This window comes from Anoplophora glabripennis, unplaced genomic scaffold (assembly GCF_000390285.2).
Source record: "Anoplophora glabripennis isolate ALB-LARVAE unplaced genomic scaffold, Agla_2.0 scaffold3, whole genome shotgun sequence".
NCBI lineage: Eukaryota > Metazoa > Arthropoda > Insecta > Coleoptera > Cerambycidae > Anoplophora > Anoplophora glabripennis.
This window is the reverse complement of record NW_019416486.1, coordinates 3,644,756-3,657,700: the sequence shown is the minus strand read 5'-3', so window position 1 is coordinate 3,657,700 and position 12,945 is coordinate 3,644,756. Positions and strand designations below refer to the sequence as shown.

Genomic DNA, 12,945 nt, shown 5'->3' with positions numbered 1-12,945 from the left:
ACCAGAGGTTAACACAGAGTCTACAGGTTCGGAAAGTACCGATGGTCCATCTGCCGTTACGTGAGAGCGATAAAGTAAGACATATAAATCCATGCGATAGAGAAGGATGGCTATAATGAAGGCGTCTCATGGTCACCGCCCGTTTCGCCTTTCCACAAATAAGAAGTGGATCTTATTTGTGGAAGGGCGAAATGGGCGGTGACTATTAGACGCCTTCATTATAGCCATCTTTCTCTATCGCACGGATTTCTATGACTTACTTTATCGCTCTCACGTAACGGCAGATGGACCATCGGTACTTTCCAACCCTGTATAAGAATTACTATGTAATTTCATTTTCAACGGAGTTTTCAACATAAGCTGGTACGTACCTGCTTGCATATATCACATGTACCATAAACTAATTTTCTCGCAAATGGCTAATCTGATATTGGCGATTCTTTTTTTATTATTTTTTATTTAACATTAATTTTTGTTGATCTTCGAAGGACCAATTTATCTAACGAAGATGAGGGTCGTCATTTTGAAACTTTGTTATTTTTTGTTATCAATATGACTCTGGAGCCGAAACGGCTCATTTTTGACTAGGGGTCCCTATGCAAAAGTTTTTCATCACAATGTCCCCTCTAAAATCCTGAAGTTCGGCACAACCTTTTTGGAACACCCTGTACAACACACCCTGTGTTGGTATAACACAAATGTCTTATTTTATTGCAGTTTGCATCTCGAATGCGAAATGCGTTTGCGTTCTCGCTAAGCTCGGCAAAATAACTTCCATATTTGAACGCAAAAGTACCATTTCGCGTTCTAGATACAAAAATAACTGTTTTGTGTCTCTACTAATTGTAAGTGTAAATTAAGGCTTACGTCCTTATAACTTTTACAATTTTTAGGAGTGATGTGGTTGCAGTACAAACCCATTCCAGGGGCAAGTGAATGTATGAATATTCTGAAAAAAAATGGGAAACTGATACATTTTGTTTCAAACAATTCCACAAATTCTATAGATGTAGTTAAAGAGAAACTAAATTCCTGTGGATTTGACGCCCAAAATGGAGACATAGTAACACCGATCATAGCCATATTGTCACATCTAAAAGAAATTGAGTTCAGTAAACCACTGTACGTTATCGCATCAAATTCCATGAAAGATTTGTTAAGAGACGAAGGTTTAACTGTGGTAGAAGGAGTAAGTATTTTTACATTTTTGTTACATACCAACAGGAAATAAAGACAAACTTTTACTTTTAATGAAAATACCTAGGACAGTGAAACATTCAAAAAATGTCTAAAAGAGAATAACAGTTCTAATATAAATTTTCAGCCACAAGTGATAGAAGAGTCGATACCCAGCTTACTTTCTCAAGTAAATGACGACGGAACCATTGGTGCAGTACTAGTGGAATTCGATTTGAATGTAAACTACATAAAACTTCAAAAAGCTGTTACATATTTGAGAAGGGAGGATTGTTTATTTATAACAGGAGGTGGTGATGCTAGAATACCTTTTGGACTTAAAAATCATTTAATAGGTAAGTTAAGTGCAGATTTTAATGTAAAAAGGTTTAGTGACGTATTAAGGTCACTTAATACTTAAGGTTTTGTAGTTATGGTATGGATTTTAAATCAGTCTTTTGGAAAAAGAACAATTCATAAAATCATCCACGTGTCATTATTTTATTATAACATCTTCAGAGCTCTACAATCTACAATAATTATGGTTTGTTTTGTAAATCTTAAACTAAAAATCATAAGCATTACTTTTTGAAGATACCAAGGAATTTTTCGAAACAATGTGCATTTACTGCACCCTCAGTATGATTGGTTTTCTATAAGATTGACCTAAAATTCATAGTAACTAACAAACCTGAAACTACTAGGTAGTGTTGTCGCAATTAATTATCACAGACGTAAGTATAGATTACATTATCTACACCCATTTTTAGGACCACATTACTATATGAAACCATTGATCGATCTTTCTGGCAGAGAACCGTATCAAATAGCAAAACCAAGTCTTCATTATAACGATTATATTGTAAAAAGGTACAGGATCTCAGATCCAACACGAGTTTTATTTATAGGAGATTCGTAAGTGTTATAAAAATTATTTTTGTAAGTTTGAGCGCCTTAAGAATCGAGCTAAAAGAATTCTTGGAATGCGGATAATGACCGTTACCAAATGCTGTTGATTCGATGTCGCGTAATTTTGGCTAATACTACAAACTAAACCCTTGTACCAAATAATACACTAATATCGAATTCTGTTGTCTCCTGTTTTCTTAGAGCGTGTACTTGTAATAGTAACTTTCTAAAGGACTCCTTGTGGAAAGTGGTTTTCGGCTATTTTTATTAAACATTGCTATGTGATACTTCTGATCGTCTGGATCAAGTCTCAAACTGGATCAAACTAAAAGTTGATTTTTCCCCTTACGCTGCATAGGAAGAATACAGCAGTGATTCTTTTTTGTTCCGGTCGGAACTGGACATTGAAAACATATCTAATCGATCGGGCAAGGTCCATTTACTAAGAATAATTTTAAATTTGTAATTTTACAAAAAAAGAATAATTACTGTATTCTTATAGTCTTTCCGATATCAATTGAAGAACCAAGAAGATGACAGTATGTACCAGGTTCGGTCGCTGACGCAGCAACTCGGCATTCAAATATTTGAAAAACTTGTTCCCATATTTATTTAGCCATATCCATATACAGGTCTGGTCGAACTAAATGTGGAGGTGGTAGAAATGTATACGCCCAGATGAAGAATGCGAGTGCGGGTAAACGAAATACAAATAAAGTTGCATTGGGCTACTGGTCAATAAATCTCAGCCTTTGATAAGTGGTCGACAAATTGCCCAGCAGTGCAATGCAGCAATGCGGAATTTGGTGTGATTCAGGTAATTTATTATAGGCACCTTATATTATTCATTCATATTACAATTCATTGCGAAAAGGATAAATTAGAGGGATATTATGTTTACTAATATTATTACAACATGGCATTTCGGAGACCTTTTAAAACGAAATTTACCATCAATAAAATAAAATTGCTTGAGAACATAAATAATTAAAATATGTTGTTTTCTGCACATTATACTCGTATACAAATTATTATAATTTTTTACCTTTATCAGAAAACTTTTTTAGGGACGCCTATGAAATTTATTAAATTTTATTGCCAGGCGTTTTTTTACATGTTCAACTGACTTCGGAAAGACTACTAAGGAGAAAAAAGTTTAACTTTCTGGGGCCGTAGGTCCAAAATAAAGGACTTTCAGACTTTGTACCCATTGAGACTTTTGATCCACGCGATCAGAACTGTCAAATGGCAAAGTTTCAAATAAAATTCACCGAAAGCCACTTTCCATAAAGATTGTGCGGGATCCTTTTCTAAATAATATAAGCTGGATATTTTTTTAGCATAACCGAAGATTTAAATTTCGCAACGAAATGTGGCTATCAGAAATTGTTGGTTCTAACAGGCATCACCAACAAGGACCACTTGTCAAATTGGGACCATCCTGAGGAGTATAAACCACAGTATTATGTAGAAAATTTAAATGTCCTACATGAAATTGTTTGTAATTGTACAGGGGTGTCTAACAAGAAATAATTTAATGATAATAATAATAATAACTAAAATGTGATAGAAACTTATATTAATTTATAAATTGTACATCTGTGAATATCGTATACATATTTATATTTTTCAATAATTTAATAAAGCAGTAATTCAGTTTTAATAAATGCCACATTTATAAATCTCGCCAATATATAAAGAAGCAATTTTCATCTTATGACCTAAACATTTGTTCAACTTATAAGTAGGGCTGTCAAAACTGAGCCGCGGGACATAGGCGTAGACGTTATTTATTAAAAAGCCACAAATTAAAAATACACCATCATAAACACCCACGGACAGGAATTAATTACCTACGTAACGTCCCACGATTATTCTCCTTCACGAGGATCGGTAACTGTATGATTTCAATTATGTTTTGACCAAAATTTTAACAACTAGATGGTAAAATTCCGGTGGACAGCCCTGATCAATCCAAAACAGCATTCAGTTTCTTTCTAGCTCCTCCAATTTTCTAGGTTTCCGTTTTTTTTCCATCTCAACGTGTTCAATGACGCCAGTTTTATACCTTTAAAAGGGCACTTTAATTTTTTGTCAATTTTTATGGACTATCGATTTTTTCAAGAAGTTTAGAAAAATCTGTAAACATCGGTCGGGCTATTATAACAGCCCTGATCAATCCAAAACTGCATTCAATTTCTGTCTAGCTCCCCTAGTTTTCGAGATTTTCGACTTTTTTCCTTAGTGGATGCACGATAACCGTCCATTTATGGCGTTTCAGCGATCCAGCTTGCTTCCGATACATCCTTTAGAAAGGATATTTAATTTTTTTGATAAATTTCGTGCTATTAGAAATATTGTGTATCATTCCAATCACTTTGTAAATAAGTGAAGAGGAACTCTACTAATTTTCATGTCGTGTCATCTATCAACCATAAACTGTACTGAGTTACGGGAGAATTTCCAAGTAGGTAGCCAACTGTAAATATACAAATTAGCTGGTAAGTTAGTTGAGCTGCTTGCATATAGATGGCGACGCATGACATTCTTATTTAAATTATTTGGGATTATATTAATTAAGAGAGTTAAGAAAATTGAAATTCTAAATCAGTTTTTATTATTAAATTTCAATTTTTTACTAATTTTTTTCAATTTTCAAATAAACAGTTTGATTTCGTAATAATAGTAATAGTAATTACTGGCATTTTTGTGACATATTCCTCGATTTTTGGCAAATATGTATTTCCATGGCTCAGAAAAAAGTGAAATAAAATGATGTACACTGTATGGGCCCTGATCAATATAAAAATTCATTTTGTTCCACTCTAGCTCCTCCAGTTTCAAAGATATTCGATTTCTTTGTCATGACCTGCCATCTTTCGATCAGATAGTACACTGAACTACCAGATAATTCCTTAGCAGGTAGCCAACTGTAACAGCTAGTCATTCACTGGCGTTAATTACACGTTTTGTGTATAGATTGCGCTGTATCCTATCTATTTGTAATGTCACTAGATATACAGGGTGTGCCATTAGTGTAAGAAAGTAAAATAACTCCCTTACAGAATAATACAGAAAAAAAGTTTATATAAAAGTTATACAGAATCAAGAAACCTAAACTACAAAATTAATTTGATACATACAAGGTGATGAGTAAAAACGGGACACGCCAAATATTAAAATGTGTATGTTTTGTTTTGTGAGAATTGTATTAAGTATACAGGCTATTACAAATTCGGTTCTCATTACAGGGATCTCGGAAATGGTAAGAGGTACGAAGTAGCTTAAATGGGGGCACAGTTGCGTAATCAGGGGACCAACATCCAACATTATGCCTCTAAAAAATCAAAGCTAACATGATTAGTTTTCGAAATATTTGAAGAAAACCGAAATTTTGAAAATCCGTTTTTGTTTCATTTCAGCCTTGTTTGAGGTGATATTGAAAAAAGAAGAACACTTTCTCATGGCCACTTTTTGTCCTTTATCGAATGGCATATTCAATTTTTATATGTAACGTTTCGTCTCTCCAGGATCATCATCAACTTCATTTTTTTAAATATGACCCTTGAAATTTTATTACATTTTTTGCAAGCCTTAATGACCCCCAATATTGTACTGCCTCAGAACGAACCAGATTCAGACGTTTTTTCTCGAAAAATTCATCTTCTGTGTATTTGTTCCAAATTTATCGAAATTTTTTATTTAGATTTCTTTGTTTATTGAATTATCGTACACTGTAAGTGTCGTTAGACACTGTCAAATCCATCTAGTTATTTAAACTATTACCACACGATTCCAATTCGATTAAAGTATTTACATCAACAACATTAGCTTGACTTGTAGATAATTGTTGAACAATACCTTCCAAATAATTTTTAAAAAGAGTAAGGCGTGCTTTAATAGATCCTCTCTTTCTAACCAATATTTTTAAATCTTCCGTCATTTTGATAAGACTAAACAATAACCAGTTGAGATAATAAAGTATTAATTTAAATAGTTTACCAACTTTTCCAACTAACACAAATCAACCAGCCTTTTACCCTCAATTTGTACTCCTCTGGCCTTCTACGTGCGACTGCTACCTGGCTTCACGATTACTGCTATGTGGTATGGTTACTACTACTCTCCTATAATCTGCCACAATATATCCAGAGGTCTGCCGGCGTCGCTGCTACTGTCCAACGTCTCCAATTCCTTTTCCTGCGATGCCGCTCGAATATTACCACACTTATTCGTCTCAATGTAAGGGCCAAATGTTTACCAAACCACGCTAATCACAAATCCTGCTCGATTGGACCAATGTTGAGACCCCAATGATCTCTGTTTGATGGATTATCACCGACCCTTTGTATTAATAACCAATTATTTCTTAAATATATATTTCTACTTTATTGATGATACATGTGGAAAAAATGATTGACAACAACCATCATAATTAAACAACGATAATTGAATTAGGAATATCACGGTGCACTACTACATTCTGAACAATTTCGTTTTTTTCAAATATTTCGAAAACTAATCATGTTAATATTAATTTTTTAGAGGCATAATGTTGGTCCCATGATGACTCAACTTTGCCCCCATTTAAGCTACTTCGTAGCTCTTACCGTTTCCGAGATCCCTGTAGTGAGAAGCGAATTTGTAACAGCCTGGATAGAATGGTAATGTATTAAATAAAAAAAAAATCAGAAAATTACAAATTTTCAAACACAATTTTATATAAATTCTTCATAAATCAATTTTTGTCATGAAAAATCAAATTACTTTTTTATCGATCTTTAAGTTTTCAACACCTTTTTCTCAATTTTTCATTAACCAAGAGCACTCATACAAAAAAAGTAACCATACCAGTGCATTCGATGACCTAAAATAATAATAACATGGTGTCACCACCATATAATATAAATTTTAATTTTTCGACAATAATCATCACAAACGTGTTATACAAACGAAACTTTTATTATAAAATTCAATCTCCATAGTATCATTATCTTATTATTCTTATTTGGCAGAAACTTTCCAAAAACACAGTTTAGTGTCATCTCCAATACAAACTAGAGGATATCGGTAGTGCCAACAAACATTTGTTGGTAAAGTAATGCCAGAAGTCAGTTTCACAGCCTGGCTTTTTATGTGAACTATTTTCAGTGAACCGTCTAAACTATTCACTGCTGCAATCAGTTCACCTTGAGGTGAAAATTTTAGATTTCCGCCATTTTCAGGAAAGAGAATATTGTTATGCAAGGGTAAACTAAAAGAAAAAAATTATTAATTATTTCATTTGAGCAGATATATTAGTGTTAGTAGTTTGTATATACTTATTGCTTATATGAATAAAACATTTAGATATGAAAATTAAAGGGGATTAAAAAATGAACTTAAAATAATATTTTAGACTAGTCTGGTCAAATTAGTCATAAAAATAGTGGTCAAATAACGAAAATTCCGACAGAGCTAAATTTTAGTGAAGACCTTGGGTACACCATTAGAAATAAAGTATCAAAAGTCCCCATCGATCCCATGCGTGCTAAAAAAGTTATTTGGGGTCAAAGGTCAAACTTTGAGGTTTTTTGGATTTTTTTCGAAAATGGTAAGTTTTTAACATGATCTTAGAAAAAAATAATACATTTTTACCAAGGCTTTGTGAGTTCCCAAATAAGAAGTTCACCAAGTTGAAGGGAAGCAACGAGATCTCTGTCTGAAGGTGCCCAGTGACAACTGGACAAGGGTTTGCAATGATCCAAAGATAAAATAGGAACTTCGGTATCCACATTATAAAATCTTATAATCCCAATTTTTTCAGCTACCAATAACTTGAAGCTATCAGATCTATGCCAACAAACACTGATACCTAGAAGTTTAAACAAAATTCAATTTATATACTGTTGATAATAATAATAATAAACAATTAATATATTAAAACTGTATAAACACAAACCTGGAGAAGATAAATTAAATGTTGATTTCAATTTGAGAGCATCTGTAACCCATACTTTAACCGTATTATCATCGCTCGTGGAAGCCAGGTAGTTATTTTCAGCATCAAACACAGAATCATTTATATAACTTGTATGGCTACTCAATACCTTAAAATACACAATAAGAATATTTATAAAAACAAAAAAATTGTGTTTAATTTACCTTACAAGTATTATTTTCAAGAAGATCACTACTATAGATGCGTAATTTGAAGTCAGTTCCACCTGCGGCAAATATAAGTTGACTGGGGAGTCCAGTTAATGAAGTTTCTGGAGAAAAACTAAGGGTCGTACATCTACACGGATGAACAAATTCTGTGAGAATCTTGACATCAATGTTATCCTAAAAGGAATATAAAATGATATGGGAAAATTACAATTATATACTCTTACAGATAAATCCAAACGAGCCAGTAATATTTTCCTTTCAAATCCTATTAGTATTAAATCTTGTGACCATTCAAATGGTGAAAACTGAATTTGTACGATTTGACCATGTTCTGATAAATCTGTTGTAAAATCGGGTTCGCTAAACACTTTCCTTGTCGTCTCTAATATATCCAGTGTTGTGTCCGGCAACATATTGTCAGTATATGAAATAAATTATTAATATCAGGACCTAAGCAAGAAAAATAACCTAAAAATTACGAAAATGCCGCTTCTTGTCAAAACCACTGATATTAGAATACACAGAATGGACGAATATTCTGGAATTTCAGTCTTGAACTGGAACCTACCAAGCAGGTTTGTTAATTGTCCGCTAGGGCTAGCTCCACAGACTTCTGCCAGCTCTGTCTGTAAATTCGCAAAGGCCTTCAATACGGTTTGGCATGAAGGCCTACTGATGAAAATGCTCACCGACCAATATCCCATATCCTTTACCAAACTCATAAAATCCTACCTACACCACCGTAAATTCCGCATCCAAATCCAAGATTCCCTTTCCACCACCCGTCCCATGGAGGCCGGTGTCCCCCAGGGCACCGTCCTGTCCCCACACTTATACACCATTTACAACTCCGACATCCCACATCCCCCCAACACCAACATATACTTATACGCCGACGACCTGACAATCACATCCCAATCCGTAGATCCTAGATATTCCGTCTCCCTCCTCCAAAACTCCTTAGACCAACTTGAAACCTGGTGCAACAGGTGGAAAGTCAAAATTAATCCCAACAAAAGTTCGGCTATCCTTTTTACCAAACGAAAAATCCCACAAAACCTCGACAGACTGACACTATCCCAGGAACCTATCTCCTGGAATCGACAAACACGATACCTGGGCGTGACGATGGACCAGCGTCTCACGTGGAAACCGCACATCGTGGAGACGGTGGCGCGAGCGAAGACCACCAGGGCTAGGCTCTATCCCTTACTCAAAGGTGGAAACACCCTCAGTTTAAGGAATAAGCGAACGCTTATCAAGGTGGTACTTCAACCGCAGCTAACCTACGCCTCCACGGCGTGGGGTCACGCGGCAAAAAGCCACTTAAAGTCATTACAGGCTGTGGAAAACATAGCCCTCCGCACGGCCACCGACGCGCCCTGGTACGTAAGAAACACTGACATATTACGAGACTTACAATACACAAACGCTACACAGACAATAAGACAAAACGCGGAGAAACGATTTGACGTAGCCGCTAGACATGACAATCCCCTCCTCAGGCAAGCCGTTGACTACGTACCCGACGTGACCGACAAACACAAAAGACCTAGACACCAACTTTTTGACCCTGGGTGACCACCCCAATGACCCCCCCCCTCCCCGCTAACCTTTTCTGTTTCAGAGACAGCCAGGATCAAGAAACGAAGACAACGACACACACACACACACACACACACACCCCCATACCCTCCTTAACCCTCCCCTCCCGCGCTAGCCTAAGGGCCACCTTAGCAAAGCGCATCCCAGGCTGCATAGCCGCACTACCCTACCCAACCATACCACACATAAACATGACACTACCCCCGGGGTTTACACAGACGAGCCGGCGAAGCAAGAAGAGCGCCAGAAGAAAGGGCCCTAGCCGGCGGGGCCCAGCCAGGACAAAAGGAGGTCCCACAAAGCGCCTACACCGGCCGCATTTGCGGTCGGGGTAGACGACGGATGGGGCCCACCTACGAAGGCTGTCCAGGCCTACACGAGATGAGGCAGGATAAAGAGGGATAATCCCCCTCGATCCCAAATCATTGAGGCCAATTTCTAGCCATAGAATAATGGCGCGCGCTCACCAAAGTGACCAAGTGTGTAAAACAAATACGAATAGTATAAACAGTATACGCTTTTGTCCAAATCATTGTTCAATGGTCTAATGACCTATTTCCACAGACTTCTAAGTTATATAGAAATCTGTGCCAATTTCAAATATGTTGAATAACAAATAAGATAAATCTTCTGTTATGGTAAAAAAAACAAGGTGTCATAAGTATAAAAAACAATTTGTCGAAATGTTATGTTAATTTACAATCGGTGGTCATTCGAGTCTTTAAAAATCGGCTATAAACATACACAAAAGAACCATTATAGACTATTTACTACATACAAGGGAAAGCCACTAGAGCGATTGTGGCGACCTACATTTTTAGGATGAATTACTTGAATATTGTACAGGTCACTATAATTTTATCATTTCTGAAGTGTACCTTGTAAGCGTCATAAGTTCAACATAAAATTATTACACAGGGTCTTTCCAAAACCCTGATCAGTATTCAAATTTTTATCATACCAAACCTATCCAGATTCTTAATGAGTACTAAAAACACAAATCGTCACAAATATTTAACGATCTTTCCAAAGTCCTATTCAAAATCTAATTTGTCGACTTCACTCAACGCCTGACCATCATCCTAAGACAAGAACAAGTTGCAAGTAAACTAAAGTGTATTTGCCAGCTTGGAAGCATTAGAGGTTCAACTCCTAAGAAAAATAGAAAATGAACGTTGTACCACAGATACAAGGTATGCAAGTGTAAATTTATAAGGGTAATCTAGGTTTTACTAAAATCAACATATTTATTGGTTGTTCCATATTTAAGACAGTTTTTGTAACACTGAAATGATACACCCATGGAATCACATTCCCTGCACACCTTATTGGTCCCAGGGATCTGTTAAGGATAAGTAACTGCTTAATATTTTGAAACTCAATTATAGTAATCATTAAAGGTAGACAAGAAATCTGTTATGACGCAAGAGCCTCATTTTACTTTTTTGTTTTAGTTAGTGGCAAATACCCGTCAAAATAAAATTAAACTAAAAAAATCAAGTATGGGTCTTTATTAACTTAATAATCAAACAAAAATGATAATTAAATAAAAAATATATCTAACAAATATATACAAAATAATGCATTTAATTAAAAATTTATTTTTTAATGCATTGTGTTTACCAGTCAGGCTGAATTGGACAACAAGGAATGTTGTACAAATTTCACGATATTACAATTAATAATTAATTACACGATAAATAACAAATATTTAGCCAAATTACTAACTAAAGACGTTCCTTAAGTCAGTAATTACCACATTCTGATCTGCCTTCTTCGGTATCACTATTCGGGGCAGGTCGTGGATTTTAACTTCCTTCTTGAATAACTGGCCGACACTTCTTCCGATGAGCTAAAAAGGGTTTATATGTTAATTTTACACTGAAAAAATGTTATTACCGGGCTCACATTTCCTGTCAATTTCTTAAAAAGGTCCTTCTTGACTTTCTCGATCTTGTTCCCTTTACTGGTACCCCCCGAAATTCTCTCGTCCAACTTCTGCAAATCTACGGGGTTTACTCCCGGTATCTGTTGCATTATGGTCAAAACTTCCAGAAATGAGGGCCTCAGAAGTTCATAAATCTGGGCTCCTAGTGTGAGCAGCAGCCCCTGATTCGCCTCATGTTGACCGTGTAACGTCAAAGCGTTTAATACAGCTGCCATAATATGTGCTGCCATCTCTCCATTTAACGAATTGTCCAAAACTAGCTGTCGCACAATAGGACCTGAAAATATTGTTTTCAAGTCAATTTCTCTGATATTGCTCTGTTTTAGAAAAAAATACTGAAATACTAAAAAAAAAACGGAAGTTTTGGTAAATTTTCTTTGACTTCAAAGCATAAAGGAAATAATGTGTCAAAAAAACTTTTACCAGTATTTTTTTATTTTTTGTATGAAATGATTTAAAAAAATATATATATAGGGTGTCCCACCATGAACTCCATCGTTGGATATGTGGGAAATCACTCGAAGGATTTTTTTGAAATTGTGATGGTGTGGGGCCTACCAAGCTAAAATATTTTCAAGGTCATCGTACTTCTGGTTATATTGGAAGTCGATACTAACTTTCTTATTTTAAATGGAACTCCCTGATATTATAGTATTTTTAGAAAGATCATCGACAGGGTGATTCAAAAAACCGCTGACAGACTTCTAGGGTAAGTAATACCTGAAAAATTAAGACGAAAAGTCTTAATAAACATAGGGTCGCAAATGCCTCCTTAACGAGATACAGGGCGTTAAAGTTTCTGTAAAATTAAAGCGTAAAAATGACAAAAAGAAGCTTATAATCTAGTTTACTTAACTCACTTGTACACATTGACATTAGTGACAGGCGATGTTTAATTTTATTTTGAATAGCACAAGCCTACTATGCGAAACTAAAATGAATGAAAATAAAATTGGATTTACAAATTTTCTACAAAGGTGTTTCTCTTAAAAATGGTTGCTTTAATCCAAATTTTGCAAGAGACCAATTCGATAGACAATTGAACACTTTACACGAAAATAGTGCCCGTTTGACAAAATTAGCAGTGGCGTAGAAAATATTTTTAAAAAAGGGTCACGTTGACCCCGTCTCTACGACACTGCTGCTCATAAAATTTT

General features: G+C 35.3%; 3 protein-coding genes across 4 annotated transcripts in view; 1 reads left to right on the top strand and 2 right to left on the bottom strand.

The window, feature by feature from the left end:
* Positions 1-3,712, top strand: part of LOC108917280 (4-nitrophenylphosphatase-like) — an 11,383-nt gene extending 7,671 nt beyond the window's left edge. Inside the window, exons 2-5 of the mRNA XM_018723792.1 lie at positions 894-1,189; positions 1,325-1,532; positions 1,947-2,091; positions 3,426-3,712. Of these exons, the coding sequence (XP_018579308.1) occupies positions 894-1,189; positions 1,325-1,532; positions 1,947-2,091; positions 3,426-3,618 (842 nt within the window). The 3' untranslated portion in view covers positions 3,619-3,712. The remainder of the gene's footprint in view (positions 1-893; positions 1,190-1,324; positions 1,533-1,946; positions 2,092-3,425) is intronic.
* A 3,320-nt stretch (positions 3,713-7,032) lies between these two features.
* Positions 7,033-8,728, bottom strand: LOC108917411 (nucleoporin Nup37). Its single transcript, XM_018723977.1, has 5 exons — positions 8,460-8,728; positions 8,230-8,409; positions 8,027-8,174; positions 7,723-7,939; positions 7,033-7,339 (listed from the first exon to the last, which is right to left on the bottom strand). Exons 1-5 carry the CDS (start codon positions 8,646-8,648, stop codon positions 7,090-7,092), a joined length of 984 nt encoding a protein of 327 aa, XP_018579493.1. The 5' UTR covers positions 8,649-8,728; the 3' UTR covers positions 7,033-7,089.
* A 2,653-nt stretch (positions 8,729-11,381) lies between these two features.
* LOC108917855 (exportin-5) overlaps positions 11,382-12,945 on the bottom strand; it is a 22,606-nt gene continuing 21,042 nt past the window's right edge. For both annotated transcript variants that reach the window (XM_018724642.2, XM_018724650.2), the window contains exons 12-13: positions 11,749-12,065; positions 11,382-11,692 (exon numbers count right to left, since the gene is read on the bottom strand). In XM_018724642.2, coding sequence (XP_018580158.1) covers positions 11,564-11,692; positions 11,749-12,065 — 446 coding nt within the window. In that variant the 3' untranslated portion in view covers positions 11,382-11,563. The remainder of the gene's footprint in view (positions 11,693-11,748; positions 12,066-12,945) is intronic.

What these genes read in the sequence shown, in the direction of transcription:
- LOC108917411 (XM_018723977.1), bottom strand. Translation starts at nt 8,648, where the DNA reads ATGTTGCCGGACACAACACTGGATATATTAGAGACGACAAGGAAAGTG. An exon ending in TTGAAAATAATACTTGTAAG is followed by an intron (nt 8,175 to 8,229) that starts GTAAATTAAACA and finishes GTGTATTTTAAG; the next exon opens with GTATTGAGTAGCCATACAAG. An exon ending in ATTTAATTTATCTTCTCCAG is followed by an intron (nt 7,940 to 8,026) that starts GTTTGTGTTTAT and finishes TTAAACTTCTAG; the next exon opens with GTATCAGTGTTTGTTGGCAT.